Source organism: Peromyscus eremicus, chromosome 1 (assembly GCF_949786415.1).
Source record: "Peromyscus eremicus chromosome 1, PerEre_H2_v1, whole genome shotgun sequence".
Lineage (NCBI taxonomy): Eukaryota > Metazoa > Chordata > Mammalia > Rodentia > Cricetidae > Peromyscus > Peromyscus eremicus.
In genome coordinates this window covers 101,299,420-101,326,677 of record NC_081416.1, presented here as the reverse complement: position 1 = coordinate 101,326,677, position 27,258 = coordinate 101,299,420, and the positions used below count along the sequence as shown (strand labels likewise).

General features: G+C 45.1%; 1 protein-coding gene across 1 annotated transcript in view; it reads right to left on the bottom strand.

The window, feature by feature from the left end:
- Uvrag (UV radiation resistance associated) overlaps positions 1-27,258 on the bottom strand; it is a 274,915-nt gene that overhangs the window by 177,507 nt on the left and 70,150 nt on the right. Inside the window, exon 6 of the mRNA XM_059270780.1 lies at positions 13,583-13,665. Within this exon, the coding sequence (XP_059126763.1) occupies positions 13,583-13,665 (83 nt within the window). The remainder of the gene's footprint in view (positions 1-13,582; positions 13,666-27,258) is intronic.

The following is a 27,258-nucleotide window of genomic DNA, read 5'->3' as shown; positions in this document are numbered from 1 at the left end:
TATGCCGGGCTAGCTGGAAAGATGCTCTGTGTTGAGTATGCCGGGCTAGCTGGAAAGATGCTCTGTGTTGTGTATGCTGGGCTAGCTGGAAAGATGCTCTGTGTTGAGTTTGCCGTGATGAGAAGCGACAGGCAAACCCTAGGATGCTCTTTCTCTCCCAAAGCTCAATAGGCTGAAACATTTTTGTGGGAAAACGCACCACCATGTAGGACAGAATCATGCATCTCCGACCCAAACACTCTAGGTTCCATGAAAGCTAAGACTGCCTTTCTTTGTACCCAAAGTGCCTCAGCACACTGAAAAAGCAATAACCACCTTAATAATCACAAACGTTTCACACTGAGGAGAACTAAAACATAGGATGAGCCATGAGAAAAAGTCCAATTGGATGGTGTTTAATGCATTCATAATGTACAACCACACAATCACAGATTTTTACGTCAGAATTAAATGAATTAATTGAGCTTCCTTCCTCTCCACCATCTTCAGCAACAGTCTAGAGTATGAGTTTCCATGTCACTGTCTCGCCGTGTGCTGCTTTTCTCCCCACACCACTTACTGAGCTGTCAGCAGCAGCCTGTGGAGGGCAAACACTCGCCCACTGGTGGGGAGCGCACACTTCCCTCCAGAGCAGTGCGTCTCTCCTGTACCAACTCTAACCGCACCGAGTCACCCGTATCTTCCATGGACTCATGCCTTCACACGCAGTGGCTGTCAGCCTCAGTCTCCCAACTAGCAAGGACAGGGACACCTCCTGTTAGATGGCTGTCTGAGAACTGAGTTCTCTAGCGGGACATCTCAAATTGCTTTCAGTGTCTTCTCTTGTGCCCTACAGAACAGTGAGCTTGGAGATGGAGGTGGCTTCCTCACATCTACGCCATTTTCCAGACTACTGGCTTCCTCCACTCCCTAAAAAGCTCTCAGGCCCTTCACTTTGCATGATGTTTGACTGTGCCATTTCCTTGTTTGCTGCTGTTACCGACAGCCCTCTAGTGATGATTCCAGCTTAGCAATGGGAAATTCCAGCACTGACTCTCCCCCTCTACACCTGCCCTTCCTCTTAATGACATCTATATCATGTACAAGACCCATGCAGTATTCCCACCTCCCTGACTCTTGACCTCCATGCAGTTCATCCATTTAGTCCCATATTTTAATCATAATACTTTCAACCTATCATTAATCTCAATCTCTGATTATCCACCTTTACATTTCCAGACAACTGCAGTATTCCACTCCACCATCTTGTCATCATCACCAGAACTTTCACTCCATCAGCCCCAATACCACTCCCTTTATTGTCCTCATTTCTCTCTCACTCAGCTCAGTCCCAAGGTTTACTGACATGAATCACTTCTTCAGCCCTTTCTTCTGGCCCATGAACTCACACCAGCAAGACAAAATTCTCTGGACCCAAGTAGTTAAAGACCCCAGGAAAAATACACCCACTACACTGAATGACCTCTCTCTAAAAGCACAGCCCAAGCATGCTCCCTGGGCCGTCATGATCACAGACAGTGAGAAATACTACCTTGAGGCTCCACCACAGACTAGTGATTTGAAGACTGTAGGGATCAGGCAAGGAAGCTTTATATCCTGGCCCCCAACTGAAACCAACAGAGGGTAAAACTGGGAAACGTTTGGTCCAGCCATTCTGCAACCCCAGATAGCTAATTCCCTATCTGCTCCCCTCTTCTCAAATGTTTACATCTCCTCCACTGTCCTCACCTGCCAGATGATCCAATGAAGAACAGACCCAACCCAAGGAGAAAGCATTACTCTCCCATCACCAAATGTGATGAGGGATTCTATAACTGTCCCCATATTCTGTTTCCCACTGTGACAACTCAGCCCCTTTCTGAGGCCAAGCCACCCACCCAAACACTGGACTCCCCAACTGAGGTCTGTGTGACGACTGTGTCTCTGTAGTCTATACATCTTCCGGTAGGAGATGAACATGGTGAGCAGAATGCACATCCCCTGTGCCTCTTTTCACTCAGTATTAGTACCACTTCCATGGTCCTTTGGATAGCAGGGGGGGGAAAAAAAGCAGTATTCTTCAGGCTCTTCATGTCCTCACTCCCATTAACCCCTCAGCCACTCCCACCACACCATCCAAACTGTTCTGATGTCACCAGCGTACTCCATGTCACTAAAGTCAGCATTCTGCTCTCAGTCCTCACTCGGTCCAGTCAGCAACCTGGCATTCAATTGGTCACGTGCTTCAAAACAATTTACTGAGGCTTCTGGAACATACTATTCTGAATTTCCCCAACCTCACCAGCCCAGCTCTTCTGTTAAATGTTAGAATCCCTTAAACAGAACCTGGGGGCTTTGGGGGAGGTCCTCCTTCTGGCTAGCCCCTGAGGCATGAGTTTTTGCAGGGCAGTTTCCTCTTTTGGGCATGGAGAGGGGAATGGCCACTTCACAAGCAGCTGCTTCAAAGCTACAGTGAGTTGGTCTGAAAAAGCAACGTTAACACATTCCTGGAGCTTCATAGCAGCCTCTAACTTATTTCCCTGGCCCTGAGATAATTAATAAATATTCATTTCCCAGGGAGTGGTTTATGTTAACTACATTGATACAATGCCTAATTCATTTATCGGGCATCAACTGGTTCCTGAGGTCAAATATACATACATTTATAATATATAGATATATAAAACAGCCTCGTTGGTATCTCCACCCTAACATGCTATGAACGCATTCTTCATTTTCTATTAATGACTAGCCCACCAAGGCATCTTGAAGCATCTGTTTCCATCATACCACTATAATGCACTTAGTTAGTTGGGGCAAATACTTATCCTTAAGTCCAATTTCTCCATACAGCCCATCAGCAAGTCTAGTTAGCGGTCTTGAAAAACGTGTCGGCATCTGACCACTTTCTTCATTTACCCCAACTGCCACTAAGCCACCCTCATCAGCAGAGGTCACTGCAAGTGTCTTCAGTGACCTCGCTTCTCTCTGTGTCTCCACTCGCCGACTCACCGTGCCACAGTCATTTGCTTTTTCTTATTTTCTTATCTTGTCTATGTTTTACTTTGTGGTACTGGAATCAAACCCAGGGCCTTGAACATGCTACTACTACATGTACTACCACTCAGCTACACCCCAGGACAGAAATCATTTAAGTAATTCAGGTCACACTTTTTTTTTTTTTTGTTCCAGGGTTCTTGAACAAGCTTCATATTGTGCATGGGGTTTAGGGAATCTAAAACCTCATGGAAGATCTGGCCTTTGCCACTCTGCTCATTGTGTTCAAGTAAGATTGCCCTCCTGGCTGGAGCTGTTCCTGAAACAAAGCAAAACTCTTTCCCAGCTGGGGGCTTTGATACCTGTGATCTTTCCTCTCTGGAATGTTCTTCCTCCAGATGCCCACTGGCTTGCTGCCTTATCTTTTTCAAGTCTTTTTTGTTCAAATATTTTGTTCTCAGTGCAATCCTCCCTGCCCTGAAATACCTCACCCAGCCATCCTCTGCACACTCTACCCCCTGCCCTAGTTTTCCTGACCACCAGGGGAAAAATAAAAACTACCTAAAACTTGTGTGTTTAGTTCTCAATTTCCCATTGGAATGTAACCTCTGTGAAGACAGAATTGCTATTTTGTCTTCCAAAGGCAGGATCTGGTACACTTCAGACATCAGTATGTGCAGGCATCATAACATTTGTTCTCAGGGACAGCATGCCTCCAATGTCATTTTTGGCTTCCAAGTTGTATCCCTTCAGAAGGAGCTCAAAAAAAAAAAAAAAATCCTACAAATGTAAGCAGTGTAGGAAGAAAGAAAGAAAGTGAAATCATAAGCCTTTGGCTCTGGCCCAGTGCCACCTTTGTGGGTCAGTTCCCAATTCTGGATCTCAGTTTCCTGAGACCTAAAGATGACAGAGGGAGAGAGGGAGGGAGGCTGTCCCCTGTGCAGAGCAATAACACAAAGCACATAATGACTTCCCTGGAAGAGAGTACTTGCTCAATAGACATGGATTTTATTGTTATTACCAAATTAATCAAATAACTGCTTGAAGACAGTAAGAATATCCCCACAGTTGTTCCTTCTCCAGGCTAAATGTCCTCTATTCCAAACAGTCCTTAAATGCTTTAAAACGTCCATGATGCTGGCTTTTCTCATCAAAGTAAACCAGCATGCAAGCAGAATACTCCAAATATGATCTAACAAACTCAAAGTCCAAACAGCCATTACCCTACCTAATCTGGACAATATATTTTCATTACTGCACCGTAACACAATCTTAGCTCCTTCTTAAATGCTACTGAGTCAACTGCTTGGTTTCCACCAGAGTCTTCATGAACTCCAGGCTCCAGATGCCAGCTCCACACTAAGACTCAAATTTGACTGTGTCGCTAGAATCAAAGAAACTCAGAAGGAGAAGCCAGTGCTGCTCTGCAAGAACCATTTTATCTCCACGGAGAATGCAAGGAGAGGAGGCCGAGAACAGGCAGGGAAGGGAGCTGGAGGATCAGTGTCAGAGCACCCCAGAACGACATGTAAGGGCGAAAACAACAACAATAAAAACATACAAGAAGATCCATGAGTCCCAGGTACACCGTGGAGGGCACCAGCAAAGCCTGCTTTGAAAGTCTCCGTGACATCAAGCCGCATGGCCCATTTGATGTCGAGGTGTACCACCAAAGCCACTCCCCTGAGAGGGGTGCCTCCAGGCGGTCTCAACAAGAGAGAGATGTGTCAAGAGAACTGTCCACACTAAATGGAGAACCTAATGGAAAGAAAGCCTTTGTTATCTGCCCATCAGGCGCTCTGTGACTTCCTAATTGAGTAATGTGGGACCAACGTGCTTGACTTTCCTGAGTTTCAGTTTGCCTAATAATAAAACAGAATTATAACAGCAGCACGTCTACTGTGGTACTATAAAAATATTTATGCAGAAGCTGAAGGGCTGGCTCAGCAGTTAAGAGCACTTTCTGCTCTTGCAGAAGACCTGGGTTTGGCTCCCAGACCTACAAGGCACCGCACAACCATCTGTAACTCTAGTTCCAGAACTTCTGATGCCCTCTTCTGGTGCCCTGGGCACCAGGTATCACATGGTGCACATACAGGTACTCGCACAAAATTAAAAACAACAACAACAACAAAAAAAACTTTTTCTTAAATAAAGGTATGCAAAAATTTTAGCACTGAATACTGTTCATATTCTTGCTCAGATACTACTTTCCTTCCTTGACCCCTGTATAGGCCTTTTGCAGGAAAAGGAAGAATTCTGATATGTCTAGAACATAAAACATTTAGAAATTATTACTAACTTTCAATGAATGAAAGACTGTTTGCTTGCTAGACCTGTTAATCTGTTCTCTAGAATCTAAGTCCCCAAAGTAGAACTTGGCTTCTCATGTTAATAGAGTGTTTCCAGTCATAAAGAGCCAATTGCAAGAACAAGGTTATTATAAACTCACTGTCAACAGATAACACATTAAACTCTGATTTTCTTCAAAGGTGAAGCATTCACCTTTAGAACGAAGGTGGTACTGGGGCCACCGTGATGTCCCGATGCGTACAAGGTATTAAGTCTTCCAAGAACTCTGATACAGTCTTAATTTAATAAAACTGGATGTAAAAATCAAGTTATGGGTGGGGTGGGTGTTTAATGGTAACTGGTTGTTTTCCTTGGCACAGACATGAGGGTGAAATCACTAACCCTTGGAAAGCTGCCTTAGAACATGCCTGGCACAGCAAGAATGGAGTTACAAGGCAGCCACGAGGGGCGTGCTGGCGAAACCTTAATTCTCAGTGACATCTTCAACAAAGTTGCCTTAGTCAAGTCACCCTGTGGATCCAAGCCCGGGCAGGCGCACTTGGGCAGAGACAGAGAGTGTGTCTCGGGCAGAAGACTATCCACAGACTTAACTGCTCTCCAACGATGCTCTTCGCCTCTTCATTCATCATGTTAATAACATTTGAAAAGTCACTTTTATGCTAAGCCAAAATCCTTCATAGGGCTTTGGAATGACTCATGTGATTAACTCTCTATGTTCCCACTCTCTATGAACATCCAATAAACTAGAGATCCTCCTGCCTCAGCTTCCCAACTGTTGGCATTACAGGTAGGCACCACCATGCTCTCCAGGTATATCCTTTCATATCCTTTAATAACAATGTGTACACCAAGAAAACCAAGAGAGAACTTTCCTCAGAAGCGACCGGGCCTGAGACAGGAGGGCGGGAAGGGCAGGAAGGAGATCGGGGAACAGGGAAAGTAACTGGAAAGCACTACATAGAACAGGTCTGAAACTGTCAGAGCAAAAAGCTAAGCTCAAAGAGTAAACAACAACAAGATAAAATCAAAAGACAAACTCCCAGGGAAGACTTGACTAAAACAGCACATATGTCCACACGATGATATTTACATATTTATTGTCTTAAGTGACTGACATGGAAAAGTTGTAATGATATTTAAAACTTTTTAAATCTTTCATTCCTTGGTCCTTGGGTTGCAAAAGAAAAGTTTTAAATATAAGTACATGTAAAAATAAAGAAGGGATAACGGTGGAATGAAGGCGGTTAAGCTCCACCAGGGACTATCATTAAATCATTAAAAGAATGAATTGAAGGAGTTTGCACATGCGATACTGAGTAAGAAAAATCAAGATGCAGAATCATTACCGTATACACTTTCCATTCCAATTTTGTAAATCGGTAATTAAAGCCATATCCACACATAAGATCGACGAGACATACACGGAGAGCGTGGGAAAACACAGACAGCTTCGGACGAGACTGGAGCCTGCTGACAGCGATGTGTGACTAGGGATCATGTGTGCTCTGTGTTTGGGTGGCTTTCTGGCAAGGGATGGGAAAAGGGAGTTTACAAAGAAAAGCCAAAAAGTAAAGGGAGGACCACCTAAAATCACACCAACATTTATTAAAATCCTATTTTTACAATGTGTGTGCCTTTATGAATATGTATACAGGCACAGATATATATATATATCCTAGAGAGAAAAGGAAAAAATTAAAAATAAAAGAAATATGTCATTATACATAAACACAAATTGTTTTACCCACACTTGCATGGAATACCAAAACTTTATATTCTGATTGAGAACCTTTCTAAAACTTACCCTAGGTCTACCAAGGCTTAATAATCAGTGTTCTTTCCCACTGACGACATAACAACCATGGGACCTGATGGGAAAATGCACACATACTGGGACCTGGCCGATGGTTACCAGGCTGCCTTAGTGCGCAGCCATGGACCTGGATGTACCTTTCTGCTGTGGCTCAAAATGCAGACGCCATTTGTTCAATGACTAGGTCAGGGATGCAGGATGAAGGTGCGCGCGCGCACACACACACACACACACACACACACACACACACACACACATCTCCTTTTCCATGATACTGTAAGGCAAGACTATTTAAGAGTCACAGAGAGCAAATTCCCAGTGTGTGCATCATGCTGTCAGTGTGTATATCTTCATCCAACCCCTCCACTCTCTGCCTGCTGACTTGAAATGAACACACATGACTGTTACTCCATCAACTCTGTGGCACTTTCCGCACACGTGGGGCTCTTAACTGTCCATAGCTGTCATTGCTCTCTAGAGACAACCTAAGGAGAGAAAGGAAACAAAGCTTTCCCCACACCGAAAAGCTGAGAGTCACATCCACATTTAAAGACTGACTCGTATGCTCTTGTCCCAGGTTCTTTAAAATTACTCCCAGAATAACTTAACGGCCATTGGACAGCTGGTCCCTTTTCAAATAGAAAGTTTATAGGCAAAAGTGTTATCCACCAAGAAGGGGAGGGAGTTTACCTCTAGAGGGCCAAATGAAGCCCCTTCAGAAAAACCTACAGAAAAGAGAAAGGTTAGAAGCCACAGATTTCTGAAAACCTCATCGGATGCTGCAGGGGAGCGGGCCAGAGAGAAGAGGGGCAGAGTGGGCCCTCGGTCTGACGACACTTTCAACACTGTGGAGATAACTACCTAGCACATTTTTCACAGCTTGCATTTTGCCATCTGCAAACAGTAACCAAAATGACAGCGCCTTGGCCTGGAGAAGAGCAAAATGCAGTCAGTGGAAAAAGCATTTCTATCCAGGGATTCAAAGAGGAGGGAGGAAAGGGGGTAAAAACCTAGAAAGGCCCAGGAGAGGGGGAAAAGAGATTTTTTAAGAAAGTGTGATGGAACAGGTGAGATGACACACGAGACTGAAAGTGGAAAGGGGGAGACGGGGATGGGAAGGTCCAAGGAGGGTGGGTGAGGGAGATGGGGAGAGGAGCTGGTAGGAGGTGGGAGGGGGATCCACCAAAACTAAGTATGAACGAAAATGTCATAATGAAACACGTTCATGTGTGTGCTGAGAAACCGTGTTGATAGGACAATCTTCTTCACATAGATGATAACTGTGTGCCGGGGCTAATACAAATCAAACAGGGGCTCCCAGTGTGGGGGTGCTGAGAAGAAAGGAGTGAAGGGCTAACCTGAACTCAATAAGCGCTCCATAACCAACAGCTATTAATTACAGAGTGGGGCAAGCTGAGAACAAGACAACAGTTCCAAAGAGGTGTGTTCTCAACGGCCTTTGACCACCACAGTTGGTGTGAACTCCATGCTGCACAGAACGGTTCCACAACTTCTAAGTCCACAGTGACAAGGCTGACGCACCTTTGACAGACTGCTCAGGCAGCAATGTGGCAGGCGACTGGGGACTGCAAAGAGGTAAGGCAGGCTGACTGCAAAGCCGGGGTCTGGGCCCAGAACAGCTGAGTCTGAAGACAGACTCTCCCACCACCCAGCTCTGTGACGGTGGCTAAGCTACTAACTGCTTTGTGGTGCAACTTCCTCATCTGTAAAAAGGGAAAAGAATGGGTGTTACCAGAGAAGGGACATCGTATGGATGAAGAGTGGCATCATCATCATCACCAGTGCTGGGCCAGCACACCCGATTCCGCTCCTTTAAAACGTATTTATTTTATGCCGTGTGCCTGAGCATATCTATGTGCACCATGTGTGTAGGAGGCCATGAAGGTCAAAAGTGGCACTGGAGTCCCTAGAACTGAGTTACAGATGGTTGGCCATGAGCCACCATGTGGGTGCTGGAAACAAAACCTGGGTCCTCTGCAAAAGCAGCAAGTGCTCTTAACCACCCAGCCACTCTACAGCCACCCAAGTTGTATTGTTGTAAAATGTCCAACAAAGCACAGCAATGATGGCATGTGAGAAAAACTGGAGTGAAAGGACTATTAGGAGAAGAAGAACAGGGGAGTAGGGTGATACATGAGCCACCCGGCAAAGACTGCAGAGGACTCAGAGCCAGCTAAACACCAGTGAAGGAAGGAGAGTGGAGAAAACAAGGACGACTATGATGTCTAGAGCTTGGGTGACTGGCGTGGTGCAAACCCCAGAGAGGAGAAAGGGAAGGGGCAGAGGATAAAGCCGATGAGGGAATCCGGCCACACTGGAGTTGAGGCTCCTCACGGGCTGGAATGCCCAACAGCCCTTGTAAACAGACTGTGGATCCGAGAGAAAGGCAGACAGCAGGGCTTTCACTGGAGGCTTCCAGCATTTGGACAGGCTGGCTGAAGCTGTGGTAGCAGAGCCAAGCTGACAGGAGTCTCTGGGCCAGGAACCTCAGACAAAGAAGGGCAACATGGCCAGGGGAAAAATCCCTCCTGCAGAAGCTTCAATGCCGTCAGTGAGAGGAGACAAAACATTTTAAAATTATGACTGCTCAGGACGGGCAGCTAACTTTCAAAGCGGAAGTGAACGTCTGAATGGCATGCAGGCAAAGGGGAAATGATGGTAAGCTGAAAAGCCAGTGCCTCAAGCTAAGAACTCTGGCGTCGAAGAGGAGCTGACAGCAGAGCAGAAAGAAGGCTGTCACCCACCGGGTGCCCCCAGATCGTCTGAGGGATTCCACAGACCTCGCCTTAGTTCACCCTCCCGATATTCCTAATTGTATGAGACAAATACCATCCCCATTTACAAGACCAGGCAGAAGCAAACAAAGGCAAGGACCCCACAAAAGCCCTGCTCCAGGCTACCAACCTAGAGCACTTTCAGTACCGGGGACCAGGCAGAGGGCCACGGCCGGGGACTGTCTCACAGCTGTTCTGTATATATCAACCGGGAAAGAGCAAGGCATTTCCAAGGAGGAAAGAACGAGTGAGCAGGCAGAAAGCCCGCCACACTACCATACAGCACCCTCTTTAGAAAGGGTGGAGGGGCGGGGGTGAGGATGGCACCCCAAACAATCTTTCACCCTCAGGAAGCAGCAGGATTAGATGTGACCCCTGGACTGCAGTCTCACCCGATGTCTATCCCACGATGACACCAGGGTTAGAATTCTAAACTTCCACCCCACCATACCCCATCTCTCCTCTCCTATAACCATTCAGTAACTCACCACCACCACAAAAAAACAAAAACAAAAAACAAAACCCTAAAGGCAACAAGAGCAACAAACCCAGAGCCCTCCCCCCACCATATCTAATTAGCCTAAGCCCCTAAAACCTGAAAGGCGAGATTTAGACAATGCCTATTTAATGGCATTTCCTAACATCGATTTCTACCCCACTGAAGCCATCCACGCGCTGTTTGCTGACCCCAGATTGGAAAGTAACTGGCATTTCACATGTCAGTTACAGAGCAACATTGACACCTTGTGGTGGACATCCCGAAGTGGGAGCACAGAGCGCACCGACTAACTGCTTACTGAAGGACGAATCTTCAGCCTGAGAGGGTTCTGATGGCCTCACCCCACCCCGAAGGACTCTGGAAGCCACTGGAAGCTGCCGCTTCTCCTGCAGACTGTTAACTAACCTAGGGTCTCCAGCGTGAGCCAAAGCACCTGAGCTGGCTGATGTCCCACAAAACCGTATAAAACTCCCTGGTCTACGTGTTCCAAAGTCCTAACTCACAAGAGTCTCTAGTTTTCCATGACACCCACAAGCAAAAAATACAAAGAAACTATGAGCATGACAATACAGTGAAAGATATTTTTTTTTAATTTTAATTTTTATTTTTGAGACTGGCTGGCTGAAACTCACTATGTAGCCCAGGTTGGCCTCAGCCTTGAAACCACCTTCCCTCAGTGTTAGGGCAGGTGAGTACAACTATACCCCCTAGCCTGTACAAGTTATTAATTAGAATACACTCCTAAAAAACAGAATCAGGAAACCAAAGTTCTCACTCTGGGGCTAAGGGTTAGCAACAAATGCAGACACTATGGGTGTTGCTGTTGGTGGAGACAGAGTCTCACATAGCCCAGGCTGGCCTTGAATTTGACATGTAGCCAAAGATGATGATTATCTCCTGACCCACCTGCCTGCACCTCCTAAGTGGCAGGATCATAGGCTCGTACCACCATGTCCAGCTGTGGCTATGTTTTCAATTATAGACCAAGTAGCAAAAATGTTATAAATCAAGAAGAACCAGGAAAAGAAAATAGATTTTTTTTTTTTTAATATCCCCATTCAGGGACAATGGTAATTGAGTAGAGAAAAGAACAAAGAAATGCAGTCTGAGAGAGACACAAGTTTCCCGGCGGGCATTCCACATCTACCACCACAAAAAGCTACGGGGAAGGAGAGCAATGCTCTCAATAAAGCAGACAATGGCCGCCTGCTGCTGTCTGCAAGAACTAGAACAATGGTCACTAACTTTGACAAGTACAACTTCAGAGTTCCTGGGTCTAGGGTGCTTCATTCAGTGCAGGGGGGTAATTTGGTTGATAAACAGACATTTCATCTGGCTCAGAAGAGCTGGGTCTTGGGCCTGGAGAAAGGGCTTGATGGGTACACGAGGGTCCCGGTGAAGCCTGGGCGTGGCTAACAGGACTGTAACCACAGTGTTGGGGTCGGACACAGGAAGACCTCAGGAGCTCACTGACCAACCAGCCTAGCAGAGATGCAGGCTACAGTTCAGTGAGAGACCCTGTCTCAAGCACACAAGGAGGAGAGTGACAGAGTGAAACATCCGATGCTTCCCTCTGGCCTCTGTATGTGCATACGCCACACACACACACACACACACACACACACACACACACACACACAATGTGCATTCACCACCACACCCTACATAAAAGTGAGTCTATACTGTTATGTAGAAACGAGTTTCCACACAGTGATAGGAAACACTTGTAAATTATACAACTTCCTTACTTAGTAACTAACACCACTTCTTCCATCACAAGAACCAGAGAAGTTAAATGAACTGGAGTAAACAGGGACTTTAGAGGTACTGGGGATTGAACTCTGGAACTCGCACACAGTGGCTGAATGCTTTTCCACTGAGCTATACCTGCAGCCCCATTCCCAGCACTTCCTGTGGTATCATATCTCTTTACCTCCTATTCTCTGCAGTAACTTAGAGCTCCCAGCACCCTTTAAGTACCCTCGTTTGTCTGTTACACTATCCCAAAAGCCTCCCTTTTCTATGATTTGGAATTTTTTTTCTTGTAATTCTATTGATTTCTCTAGTAAGATCACACAATCTCATACTTAGAAAATACCTTTTTAAAAGTGCTCTTTTACTATCATTTTACTAACAAGAACAGGTCAGGAACTGTTAGCTGTTTATTTACATTTCAACAAATTCCGGGCACTCTATTAACACTTACTGTGTTCCCAGTTCAACAGACTCAATAGAATGTCTGGTCAATTAGTGAATCCTATCTGTTCCGCTACATATCCTAAGCAGTCAGACTGAAGAGACCTCTCAGACACAAGTCAAGTGATCACCATATGTGGTTGCTTTAGAATCACTATCCCTTAAGAGCAGTTTTCACAAGCCATGTAACCAAACTCTGTGTCATCGAATAGAAGACTCAAGGCTCACAAAGGAAAGGCCCCTTGTATAATGTTTATAAAATAATCATTCTTTAAGAATCCTTCTGGACTCTTCCACTAGAAAATCTAGAGGATATGTAAAGTCTAAAATTTATGATGTGTTAGGTAAACATTAGAAAAACACTACCCAAGTCACATTTCAACTAACAGTCTCAGCTGAGTGACAAGGCTGAGTGTCACTGCTGACTGCGCCCCCTGGGAAATGATCCTGATCATCTACCACATGTGAAGCTACATTTTTAAATCTTCCAAAATTAATCCAAACATTTTCTATACAGACATATACGGACAGGGAGCTGAGGCACGGAAGCCTCTGAGCCTTAGCTGTCTACAAAGCTCCTCCGGCCTGTCATACAGGATCCTTTTAAGATGAGAACAAGCCAAACGTCTAAGCCATGCCTAGGGCTGTTGGTGGGCTCTCCTGGGGAAGGAATAGTTGGGACGTTCCTGATATGAACTCACTCTGCAGCTTAGAGGCCACACCAGCCAGTACCTCAGTTTCTGTCTTAAGATCTCCAGCTGCCCACTGCTCTTTCCCACTGCCCAATGAGAGGAAATGGCTTTTCAAAGACTTTGTCGAGGAGATAAACTTAAATCACTGGAGCTACAGAATTTATGGAGCTTTCACTAAAAAATGCTAAGCCTGAGTAATGGCTTCTCAAGCTCCGACACATCCCCGCACACGGCAGCATCACAGACGCACAATGAGAGAGATCCATCCAAATCCAGGGGGCTCTAAGGAGTTTCTTACCGCAGCAAAGAGAAGACGTCATAAGAATTACGGACACAGTTCTGATCCACCTGAAGGATGGTCTTCTGTGCGTTTGGATGACCCTGAAAGACATTGGTGAAGAAAGTAAAGAAAAAGAAGCAAAACCTACGCATAGATCAACCACATTTGCCTTTCTCTGGATATAACTTATGAAAGACCTGGGTCCACTTAAAATGTCAGAGACTTCCCAAAGTGAAGTGTAATCTCTGTGGAGCCACTGTCAAACCTTTCAGACGAGTGCATTTAAAATCAATTCTTTCTCACCATTCCCGCAGCTGAGGACTGTGCTTAACTTCCCAGGGACAGTCCAGGAGTCTTTCAGTACATTACGTGACTACAGAAGGGCCTGCTACTCTTTCCGCTAGGCCGAGCCCCAAACACCATGCTTCTCTGGAAGCCCCAGTCCTACCCAGGGAGATAAAAACAAGTGTTCCCACACATGCCAGTACCATGGTTTCCAACAAGAACACAGTGACATAGGGACGAGGCAGGTATCGCTGATACTTGAGAAAGGCAGTATAAATTGCAGGTAATAAGAAGACAGGCCACAGGGGCTGTAGCTGTTGGTGTCCAGCCATGTGCAAAGCCCTGGGTTCCATCGGCAGCACTTATAAACAAGACGTGATGGTGTACCTGCAACCATCACATGGGAAGTGGAGGCAGGAAGATCAGAAGTTCAAGGTCATCTTTAGCTACATAGCAGTTTGAGGCCAGCCTGAGCTTCCTGTGACCCTGACTCAAACAAGCCTCTGGACTCGGACTGTCAGAATTCTATTTCAAGCCCTTAATACACCAGCTCTGGGACTGTCACCTAAACCTTCTTAGGGAATTGTTTCCTCTGCGTGTAACACAGAATTGACAGCAGAACACACCTCATAAATGTCATAGGAAAAGTTAATATTCGCAAAGTGAGAGGCATGCAGCAAACCTAAGTACCGGCTACAATCATAGCACAGACATTTTTAATTAATAATAAACACTGGCAGGCCTGGCAGTGGTGGCACACGCCTTTAATCCCAGCACTCGGGAGGCAGAGGCAGGAGGATCTCTGTGAGTTTGAGGCCAGCCTGGTCTACAGAGTGAGATCCAGGCCAGGCTCCAAAGCTACACAGAGAGAAACCCTGTCTCGAAAAAACCAAGATAGACAGATAGATAGATAGATAATACCGGCAAGGATGTGAGGGAAAAGGAGGGATGGAAGTTAGTACAGCCACTATGAAATTCCATGTGGAAATTTCTGGAAAAAGTAAAAATTTCTAGGAATGCATCAACTGCCAAAAATGACTCAAGAAGAAACACAAAATATATACAGACTTTTCATACATAAAGAAGTTAAATTCAATACCATAAGACTAACAGGAGAAATAAATAAAAACAAAAGTTTAAACGTGGGGGGATAGAAGACTAGTTAATCCTAGAATTATTAAAATAATAATAATAACAACAACAATCCAGCTCAAAGTCTTAGGAGGAAAGAAAAGGGAGGGAAGGAGATGGTCGGAGGGACTTCTTAAGCCACTGTATGAGATCACTACAACTCTTAACCAAAACCAAACAAAGCATAAGAAAATCATATACTATTTATAAATATAAACACTGAAATCTTCCACAAAATGTTACAGAATTCATCCAGCAGCATATTAAGATGATTATTCCATGTACTCTGGCAACTGTTTCTGGGTATATCCCCAAAAGAAAGCCAGGATTTGGATCTAAGGTTTGTGTCTCTGTGGGCATAGGAGCCTTATTCATAACTGCCCATGGGTGGAATCAACCCGCCAGTCCACAGACAGAGGGAAAGACAAACAAATGTGGACTAGTCATACACTTAGCCTTGAAAGAGGGAAAACAATCCAGCACATGATCCAACCGAAGTCCTAGCCAGAACAATTAGGCAAGAAATACAAAGTATACCTAAACTGGACCGAAATAAAATGGGAAAACATCTCCTGTTCTGGATACTGTCAAGGCAGCAACAATACCCGTGTCCATTCACAAAACATCACCTCTCTATCAAAATCCCATCTGCCTTTTCTACAGAAGTGGGAAAGCCAACTTTAAATCCACATGGAGTCAGTGGAGGCTGACAACAGAAAAAAATACTGAAAAGAGAACAAAGGAGACTTACATTTTCTGATTCCAAAATGTACTGAAAAGCAACAGCAATCACAACAAGATGGTACAGGCAGAAGGACGGCCAAAGAAAGGAAAGAAGCGGAACTGAGAAAGGAGAGACAGATTAACCCACGTACTTAGTATCAACTATCACAGCATATCAAGAGCCAGGGGCCAGGACCATTCAAGAGAGAAACAAGCTCTTCAGAAACAGTGTTGAAACAACTGGATAGGCAAATGCAGGGAGAAAGCTGCATCCACCCCATCAGTCAACAATAGCTACCCCAATTAACTAAAACCTTAATAACAAAGCTAGTAAGCTTAAAACTAATAGATTCTTATCTATGACAGCCAAAGCATGGCCAACAAAAGAAACAATTAGACTTTACTAAAATGTAAAACTCTATATAGGACATTAACATAAGAAGAAAACAAGCCAGAGGACAGTAGAAAAGACTTCATAGATAGCTAACTAAAGGTATCCAAAATCTGTTACAATTTAACAGCAAAAAGAAACAGCTGAATGCTAAAGTGGGCAAAGAACTGGAGGATGGATTTCTTTTTCTTTTTTTTTCTTTTAAATTACACTCATGATATTAATTAATTACACTCATGATATTAATTACATTTGTGGTATTCATTGATTACATTCACAGTACTCATTCAATAATTATATTTATGATATTCATTAATTACGTTAATTGTATTGATTTATTACATTCATGATATTATGTCCTGATACTACTGTCCATTTGTGGGGCTTTTCCATCACACAAAACAGAGATTCTGTACTTAGGAAATCATTGCTCTATATTCCTTTCTTCTCCATCTTGAGATAATGTCTAATCTTTCCGTCTCTATAAATTTGTATATTCTATATCTTTCATGTAATGGAGGATGGATTTCTACAAAGAAAACATGACAAAGGCCAACAGGCACCTGAGTGAACAAACACTCTCAGCAGTACTGGTACTAGAGAAATGCAAAGAAAACTGGAGTGAAATGTTACTTCATCCACAGTGGGATGGCTATAACATAACATCATAATAATTAACAGCTTATGCTAACAAGAGCAGAAAAATCAGAATCCTTACAGATCAATGTTGTTACCAACAAAAAGGAAAATTCAGCAATGCCTCAAAAAGTTAGAAGTGGAACTAGAGGATAACAACAACTTCACTCTCAGGCTCTTACCTATGAGAACTGAACACGGGCACTCAAACAAGGATTGCCCTCAAATGTTATGATAGCATCAACAGTCAAAAGACAGAACAACCCAAATGCTCATCCAGAGCTAATGGATAAAGAAAGCGTGGTACATCCGCAGAAAAGTGAAGTGCTGTTATATATAATATGCAGATAATATATATTATACGCAAGTACAAAAACACACTAAATGAAAGATGCTAGACCTGAAAGATCACACACTGTGTGATCCCACTTACATGGAATACATAGAACATGTCAATCTGTAAAGACCAAAAGCAGATTGAGAGCCATCAAGTGGTTGGAGAAAGGCACAATGGAGTACCAAGTTTTCTTTGTGAGTAACTTTTACTGATGTGTCTGTGTCTGTGTTTATGTGCATATGAATGCAAGTGCTCGCTGAGGCCAGAAGAGGGATCAGATCCCCCAGAGCTGGAGTTACAAACAGTTGTGAGCTACCTGATGTGGGTGCTGAGAACTGAACTCACATCCTCTGTAAGAGTAAGAAGCATTCCTAACCACTGAGCCATCTTTCCAGCCCTCTAAGTTTTCTTTAGGATGACAAAATGCTTTTCAACTTGATAGAGGCAGTAGTTACATGAACAGAACGTCAATTTCATGAAATTATGTACATATCCTGAAGGCAGATGAGGAGAAACAGGACTGACAGGAGACAATGTATTAACTAACTATAAAATGATTTTGTTTTCTTATTTTAGCCAAAAAGCTCGAAAATAATTTCTTCTAGCTATAAAAAATCACCCAAGGACTGGAGAGGTAGCTCAGCAGTTAAGAGCACTTATTGATCTTACCTAAGATCTTACCTTAGTATTGATTCCTAGTACCCACATGGTCGACTTTAACCCCAGTTCTGGGGTATCCAGCAGGCACACATGTATTATACATTAATGCATGCTTGCAAAATATTCATACATATAAAGTAAAATAATTATTTTCAATCATCTAAACAAGTTATAGTGACACATGCCTGTAATCCCACAACTTAGGAGGATGAAACAGAATTGTGAGCTTAAGGCCAGCTTGAGTGAGATCCTGTGTGAAAATAAAAACAAGGGGCCAGGAAGATGGTTCAGTCAGTAAAGAGCTTGCCGCATAACCATGAGGCCGGGTTCAGATCCTGGTACTGATGTAAAGGCCCAGTGCAGCGGCATGGGTTTGCTAACACCAGCACTAGGGGGACCGCAACAGGAGGATCCATGGGGCTTGCTGGTCAACCAGCCCCCCCACCCCCCGAATCTGGGAACACCAGGTTTAACGAGAGACCTTGTTCAAAAACTACGGTAGAAAGTGACTAAGGAAGACACTGAGTCTACCTCTGGCCTCCACATACATGCACACACATGTGCACGGATATCCCCACATTTTTAAATCCACACCTGTTAAACACACATCTACAAGCAACAAGGTAACACGGAAACACTGAAATGAAAAGCTGCAGCCAGGTTTTAGCCCACTCTGCCTGTCAGGCAAGGAAGAAAAACAATTTAACTCTTCTAGTCTTCAGTGTCTGTAACTATAAAATAACTACTAAAAACACTAATGAAACATGAATGCTTGTGAACACACGCATGTGCAGAGAATCCTGTCTCACAGGCAGCATTGCTGTTCAAATGCTGCTATGGGGATGTTCGTGCTTGCTGCAAGCCCAGTGGCTAGGAGCTATTCTTAGCCCCACTTTAAAGGTGAGGAAACTGAGACACAGGAGGATTAAGGGGAAGAGCCACGCAGTCTGGCTCGCAGCCCCTGCTCTTAAGGGGCTAAACTTGATGATCTCCCAGACCTTTTCTGATTCTAAAATTCTCAGTCTATGTACATTTAAAGCAGCTTAAGGACATTATGAAGCCCTTCGGCTTCAGCCCACACTTAGCAATTAACATTCTTCAAATATGCTAAGAGCCTCACTCTCACTGACATCTAACTGGACCAGCAGAGCGATCCTCCAGGCTCTGATGAACGTTATAATGGACAGGAATGGCTCATTTGTATCCGGTTATCTGTGGGAGATACTGTCAAGTGCCAAAGAGCCCAGGGAAGATTTGTATGCCACTCAAGACTCTTCTGAAACTGGGCCCAAGGATCTTTTTTTTTCCACAGAGGGAATTGCTGTCTGTCACGGGGGGCTGGTAAACTGTCAGGGAAGCAGACAGTTTCACATCTCCAGCGAGCAGCAACCCCAGGCAGATCGGTTGTATTTCTAGACTAGTGGTCAGCAGACTTCTTCCATAAAGGGTCAGGGGGTATTTTTGAGGCTGGGAATATAGCTAAGTGGCAGATGAGGCCCTGAGCTTGATCCCCAGTCCTGAGGCAGGGGGTTGGGGGCCCAACTAAAACTCAGATAGTGTTTTCCACTTTGCACAGACACCTGTCCTATCTGGAACACACTCTTCTTTGTTTCCTCTTTCTAATTCTTGAAAACGTAAAGACAAAGCATTGTTGGTTTACAGACCACACAATATATATGCTTTGTTAGCGTGCCCGGCAAGGTCACCTTGAAAAACAAGAGACATTTCAGCTCTTCTTAGCATCCTTACATCTACAAAAGCAACACAGAAATAACTCACTTGCTGGGCATAGTGGCACACGCCTATAATCCCAGCATGTGAGCAGGTGAATCTCTGTGAGTTCAAGGCCAGCCTGGTCTATGTAGTAAGTTCTACAACAGCCAGAGCTACATAATAAGACCCTATCTCAAAAAAATTAAAATAAATAGGTAGATAAAAATAAATTGAAAAAAAAGAAAGAAAAAATTTCACTTGGTAGGATAACTACTTGTAAAGCCAATCAGGTTACATACACATTTATTCATTTCATTTTCTAAACACCTAATCCACAAAGAACATTAGGCTAGCTTCTCACCATCCTCAGAAAGTACATACGCCAGGTAAAGGGCCAAGTGAAATAAATAAACAGAGGGGTCATAAGACTAGCTTAAAACCAAAAGAAGCTACACAGGCATTCTGATGTGGCGAGGACTCCATGCAGAAGCACAGAACATCAAAGGCTGCAGAGGTGGCAGTATTTGGGGAGGTTAAATGGTCCTGAAAAGCTGAATGGCGGGGGAGGAAAGCCCCACCCAGACTGAACACCTTCGGCCAGAGCGTGACAGCGGCAACACAAGCTGCATTCAGGGAAAATCAAATAGCGGCCTGGTTTGTTCGGCTTCAGTAACGTGGAAACTATTTGGAACCCTAAAGATGAAAGCAGTGGGAGCCACGGCTGAGTAAGCAGGTTGGGAGCCCTGCTCCCAGGCCAGAACTGGAGACAACTTACAGGGCAACGAGACTCGGGAAGGGTTTCCAACCCTGCAGCGGGACTATCAGAGCTGCAGAGAAAGAAGGTCACTTAGGGAATGAATGACTCATGTGATGAACTGGAGGAGGTAGAGTGCCCAACTACCAGTTAGCTGACCATTATAAAAGTCCACAGGGCCAGGGAGATGGCTCAAAGGTGGACCAGGACTGAGGAAGACAAACACTGGCAGAGAGAGTTGCAGTTTTTCTGTTTAACCTTGGCTCGTACTTGAAAGTACATTAGTATCTGTGCCTATGGGACACGGGCTGCAGATTCATCGTGTAGCTATTTTAAGAGTAGCCATGTTTATATAGAAACACAAACATGTACATATGCCACACAGAGAGACACACAAATATACACACCCCCGAAATACTGAGAATTCTGACCCCAATAACAGTGGAACTGAAAGGGTGGGGAGAGGCAGAGCCAGAGCCAGAGCTAGGGTGGAGCACAATGCAGGGAGTCCAGGCTGGTGAGATGGCAATTAGAGCAGAGAATGGGACACACACACACAGCAGACAATGAAAATCTACTTTGTGCAACTTTAAAGCAAAGGACTAAAAGAACCCAAGTGTGCCATGGCAAGATTAGTGAGATGTGGTAAGCAAGACAGAGTAGGCACAAGCAGCAGAGGCCACAGGCCACCAGCAAACCGCTGCAGGAACCCAGTCCTCTGGGGGTGGCAGGCTGAGCGAGGATTCCAGAAATGGAGACCAGTTGTCTGAATAGAGCAAATGAAGAAAGAGAAAGAGAGAGAGCCAAACCTCACCAGAGACAGGAGGCCTGGGGTAAATGGAACAATAGTTAATGATGATGTGGAAAATTGGACAAAAAATAATTCTAAAAGCTGAAAGGATGAGCTCCATTTATGGTATAATAATTTGTAAATGACAAGTGTCTATGAGAAATGGTCAGAAACCACTGGGCAAGACAGACAGAATTCTGGGTAAGAAGCTTCACGACTGCTAACAACCTTGCAGGGGTCCCCGCCACAGGCGCGCCATCCACTCCCAGCAAGCATTGGTTATGCCAGCACTACATGCCAGGTGCAGAGCTACACACCAGCAATAAACTATACCAAAGGCAGACGCTCGCTCTGCCTTCACACACAGGACAGTCGGACAAGAAAGATAAGCCAACAGGCAATCAGGACATGGAAAACGCCAGGCATCATGGGAGCATCAGAATACCCATTGGTGAATGTGGGTGACATGCCACAAGAAAACCGTCCTAGGAAAATGGGTATAAGTCATAAGGACAAACTTTAGCATGAGAAAATGTTAAGAAGGTGGTTTAGAAAGAAGGAATCAGATTTTGGCAAGACATTGCAAGCCACTAATTAGTGAGGACAGACAGATGCCACTGCCTTGATTTGAAACAAGTAATTACATCAGCATCTTAGAAATGCAAAAACAAACAAACAAACAAAAACCCACAATGAAGAAGTAGGTGTTAACCTCCAACAGCATTGGTTCAAAGAGAAAGTGGATGATGGAAGACTGCCCTTATGATCTGACCTAAGAGAACAGACGCACATTGGTACTAGTCACTAGTTAAAAAACGTAATGGGAGAGGGGAGAAAACCTGGTTGAGTTTGAGCCAGGGGAGGCACCAGTCTCTGAACCACCCAAGCACTTGACCCAAGTCCAGCTGGCCAGAAAGGGAGACTTGGGTGAGACTTGGGCAGGATGAAACAGACTGGATCTGAGCTCCTAGCACCAGGTCAAAGGCTCACAGCCATCTGTAACTCCAACTGGGGAAAGCCAATGCCTTCTTCTTGCCTCCAGGGGTACCCACAAACACACACACACACACACACACACACACACACACACACACACACACACGCGCGCGCGCTTTAAAACTTCAGATACAATGTGCCAAGCAGAACAAAGGTCCCCTGGAGCCTGAAGACAAGCACAAGAGTTCCACTGCAGGTCTGTCCAGCGTGAGCACCAGCGTGCCGCACACTGGCTTCCCGTGGCAAGTGAGCTCTGCATAGCCCAGTCTCACCTAACTGCATAGAATAAGGAATCAAATGGGCAAGGAGAAAAAACCACAGCTGGCGGCTTGTCCCTCATGGGGAAGTGTCCCTTCTACGGTACGGCATGCATGTGGGCGGCTACCTGCTGAATCTACAGACAGCCCCGTGTTCCATGTGCACATTTGCATGGACACTGATACGCTTTCAAGTGCTGGCCAAGTAGAAACTGAGGAAAACTGCAAGTGTCCCTGCTAAGCATCTGCAGGCCTCAGACACCCTCTGCCTGAGTTCTGATGAAGCCCAGATGCTAAGCTGTTCAAGAGGGAGTGGGAGACCTCTTCTCAGACACTGAGCTCAATATGGACAGTCCCCTGCCCCCAATTTGGCCACAGTTTCAGACATGCTTTTCCTTTCTCTTGAAACAGTGAGAAGCGCCGTGCCATAAGGACAGCGCTGTAAGGGAAGACGCGTGAATCCTAAAATAAAGAAAGATTACTTTTTAAAGAACACTCAAAGCAACATGGAAGAGGCGCTTGTTCGAGGGGAACTTTAAAGTAAAACGTCACCACTGTAAACACTCTCACATGGAAAGTAGGTGCAGTCTGGAGCATGACTCCTTGCAGAGGACAGGAGGACGCTGCTGGAGTGGCCATCCCTTGAGTGCAATGTCTGTTTTACAGCAGAGTGGAGCGGAGACAGGAATATGACTCTAGTGAACTTCATTCACTCATGGAAAAATGTGCACCAAGCAGAGAAAACCCTAAATCCTAAGACCGTAAAAGTGACACAGAGGTGCCTGCCAGACAAGCATGAAGACTTGCATTCAGTTTCTTCCAATAACATAAAAGCCAGGCACAATTGTGTGTGTCTGAGACTGGTTTTAGGGTGTAGAGGTAAGGAGGTCACTGCCAGCCTAGCCAAATCAATGAGCTCTCGGTCCAGTGAGAGACGCTGTCGATGATGATGGTGATGATGGTGGTGGTGGTGGTGGTGGTGGTGGTGGTGATGTAGAAAGCAGTGAATAAGACACTTATCACTGACCTCTAGCCTCCATATCTCTATACACGGGTGCGCACGTGCGCATGCATACACACACACACACACACACACACACACACACACACACACACGCGACAGAACCTCAACTGCAATGCCTTAAAGGAAGAAGGTCCATACAAAATCGACTGTAACCTGAGAGAGGACAGCAGAGGTGCCGGAGGAGGAGAAGGCAACAGTGAGAGCCAGCTTACTGGCATTACTGAGCAGATGAAGAGCCCGGCTGAGGGCTGCCAGCTTGTAGAACAGCTTAAACGGCACCGGCTTTTCCAAGTCAAGAATGTCCTCGTTCCAAATCTAATCTGAAAGAGAAGAGCAAACCAAGCGCCGGCACTTTAAACAAACAAAACGCTGAGCTCCGAGTCCTGGGGAGGACCAACCTCAAGCTGTTTCTGTTTACTTCGCAAGAATCTAAACCATCTCAAGGAAGAATCACGCCTGGCTCTCTATCTCTTGGCATTAGAACTCTCAAAAGCTCAAAAACTGTGCTAAGAAGACAAGGGCCTCCAAGCTCCTAACAGGAAACGTGGCACTTTCCCAGGTTATTTTCTGGCTTCAGTGAAGGCAGAGGATGGGACCACACTGTAGCAGAGGATTTATAAATATAAATTACAGGATAAGACTGTTTTCCAAACATCTGTCAAAAAAGTTAATTTGATCCAAGAGAAAAGGGGAGTGGGGGAGCCAGAGGGAAGCCAAGCGCAGTGACTGATGGGTGTGCCTTTAGTGGATCTGGGTGGGTGGACAGCTTGAGTTCCCTGTGTGCCTCAAGTCTGCCTAGAGGCACCAGCAGTGCTCAAAGCACTGGCCGGGGCAGTCCCTCCAGTTCTCACACTGCACAGCCAGTGGGCATCTCTCCAGTTCTCACACTGCACAGCCAGTGGGCATCTCTCCAGTTCTCACACTGCACAGCCAGTGGGCATACCTCCAGTTCTCACACCACACAGCCAGTGAGCATCTCTTCAGTTCTCACACCACACAGCCAGTGGGCAGTCTCTCCAGTTCTCACACTGCACAGTCAGTGGGAATCTCTCCAGTTCTCACACTGCACAGCCAGTGGGCATCTCTAATTAAATGCGAAGCTGGAGACTTGAGACAGTGTCCCACTCACTATCTGAAGTGGAAGGACACACATATGCCACGTGGTCCTGTTCAGAAGAAGCTTCTGAGTGAGTCAGACCAGAGCTCAAATGGAGAGCCTGCTGCCCATCTACTGGCCGTATAATCCTGGGTCCTCAGTTGAAGATTTCCTTCTGAGGCACTTTGTTCACACGCTGAGAATGGCTGTCTCATGGAGTGCCTCCAGATTAAATGAAATATGCACAGTATCTGTATATTGTCTGACATTTGAGGTCCTCGCAATGATGCCAGCAACCGGAGTTTTTTCAAAGATCCACATCTGCCCAAAATATTGCTTCAAGGATAGTTCAGAAACAAGCTTACACTGGAGGGCTCCTGTTGCAAATCACCCTCTGGAGTAATGGAAGGATCTTTCTACTAGCACTTGGAGGAGACCTGATCTAGTGTTGGTGTGGGCCCGGGGTTCTGTTTATGTCTTTCCTCAGGACAATGAGGTTCCTCTTTGGATTCCTGAGCACTGAACACACCCTGTGGCTGCTGCTGAAGCCCAACATGACAGAGACCTATTGGGTCTTCATGAAAAACTCTACCCTTCTGATGCCAATGGGGATTGAGAGCCCAATATGGCCAGCTTTGGCAAGCATTAATGTAAGCCTAGGAACTGTAGCCATGAGGTTGGATTCTCCAGAAGAGCTGACAGCTTAAGTCATGCTGGGATCAAGAAAAATGGGCCTTGGCGGTTCATGTTACTGGAGTTGTATCCATGCCAGTGGATGTCCACATGCTCCAGAAGAGAATTTGACATTGCTGCTGCCATTGTTGCTGTTATAGCAATGGCGGCCACTGCTGCTACTGTTTCTGGGATTACCATTTCATAATTGCTTACTACAGCTAGCACAGTGGAGACCCTGACAGCAAAAGTAGCTACCACAGTTAGTTAATCTTTCATTCTAGTGGGCATGATAAATTTAATTTAATAGTTACATACATTTCAATTGGCTTTGAAAATTATAAATTTATAAACTCAAGTTCCATTTGCTTTTGGGATACCATCTTACAAGGACTCCAATTTGCAGTAAGGCTTGTTAAGGAAGGGAATGGCTCAGTTGCCTTTAGCCTACTGGCTATGGGTGGGATAGGACCTCTGTTGGTCTTTTCTGTGTCAAACACACAGATTGCAAGCCCAGTGCCACTTTGAGATCTTTGGCAGCAGTTAACTCTACAGCTCACACATGATTGAGCCTGTATGATAATGAGTATCCAGAGACGGGTAATACCTGGGGGGCGCTCACCAACCTAAGACAGAGCACCTGTGTGGCCTGAGCAGGTATCTCCATGACAGGTAAGGTGACCTGCTGATGTCCCACGCAACCTAAGTCAGAAGCTCATTTTTTAGTAAAAGGGGGACCTGTAGGGTCCTGGCCCCCGTTTTGGGTAACTGTTGCCTTGCTTGCTGACCTTGATCTTGATATCCTCCCTATGCTAATTCCCTACCAGGTTCCACGCTCCTGAATGCTTAAGGGAAGTTCCTTGTCTGTGTATCCTGCATAATGGGCATTAACAGCTTAGATGCAAGATTGTAAAACATTAGTAGCAAACTTCTGCCCTCCGGGGTTCTCCCATTGTGCTGTAAGCCTGTATTTAAGACCTCTTCCCTCCTTCAATAAACAGCATTTAGCATAAAAAAAAAAAAGAAAAAAGAAAAGAAAAGAAAAGAAACAAGCTTGCCCCAGGGTCTACATTGGCTCACATACCAAGATGTGTTAGGATAACAGGCAGCAAAGAGCCCTGAGGAGCTAACCAGTCTCTATTTCTTCTGTTGGGGGGTGGGGGAGAGGTGATGACTGATTGACATATAAGAACAACTTTGAAGAGCTTTTGCAACTTTTAGAGGCTGGAGAGAGAGCTCAGAATAAGAACACTTACTGTTCTTTCACCACGAGGACCCAGGATCAATTCCCAGCACCCACACAGTGGCTCATACCCATCCATAACTCAAGTTTCAAGTGGTGAAATTACATATATGCAGGTAAAACACTGATATACATCAAATAAAAAATAAAGTCTTCCAACTTCTCAAAGACCTGAGTAGAAATAATCCACTGCCCAGTTCCATGTCACTCAAACACAGGCTGAACTTGAGACTGTAAATTCTGACTTCTAAATGTTCTACTGTGTACTACTGGGGGGATGTGCTCTGCCATCAAGTCAGACCCACTCACATGACAACCAAGAGCAAGTAAGCATCCCCTGTTCAACCTTCCAATCCTAGAAGGCCAGTTGAATGAAAACCCCTTCACTCTTGCAGGTTCCAGCATCCTCTCATGAATGAAAACACTCACACTTGTCCACCTCAGCTACTGTAAGTCAAAGAAGATGCCAGCGGCAAACCTTACAGACGGAAGAGCTGTGAAAGTGTGCAGTGATTCTATTACATCATCTATAGATGTGCTAATCACATAAAGGACAGCTATGTCACTTATCATCTATAGCATGGAACTTACTTGCATGGAGGCTGGAAGGCTCTCTGAGCCCCAGTTTCTTTATGAAATAAGGGCATTGGGCTAGATAATTCTAATGTTTTCTGCTTTAAAAAAAAAAAAAAAAAGGACAGGATCTTAGATGTAGCCCAAGCTGTCTTTGAACTTGAGTTCCTCCTGCCTCAGCTTCCCAGCCGCTGAGATCAGGGTGCATGCTGCCATGCCCAGAACCCTGAAGCAAACTAGGATTTCCTGACTTTTGAGATGAGGAACCTAAAACTAACAGAGGCTGAGTGACTTGTTAAAAACACTATTGGGGAACAAATCTGAGATTACAAGTCAGGGATCCTACATTTCAAAAGTGGCATGCCTTGAAAAAATATAAACTAAGGAGCTTTGATTGCACAGGCCTCCAAACA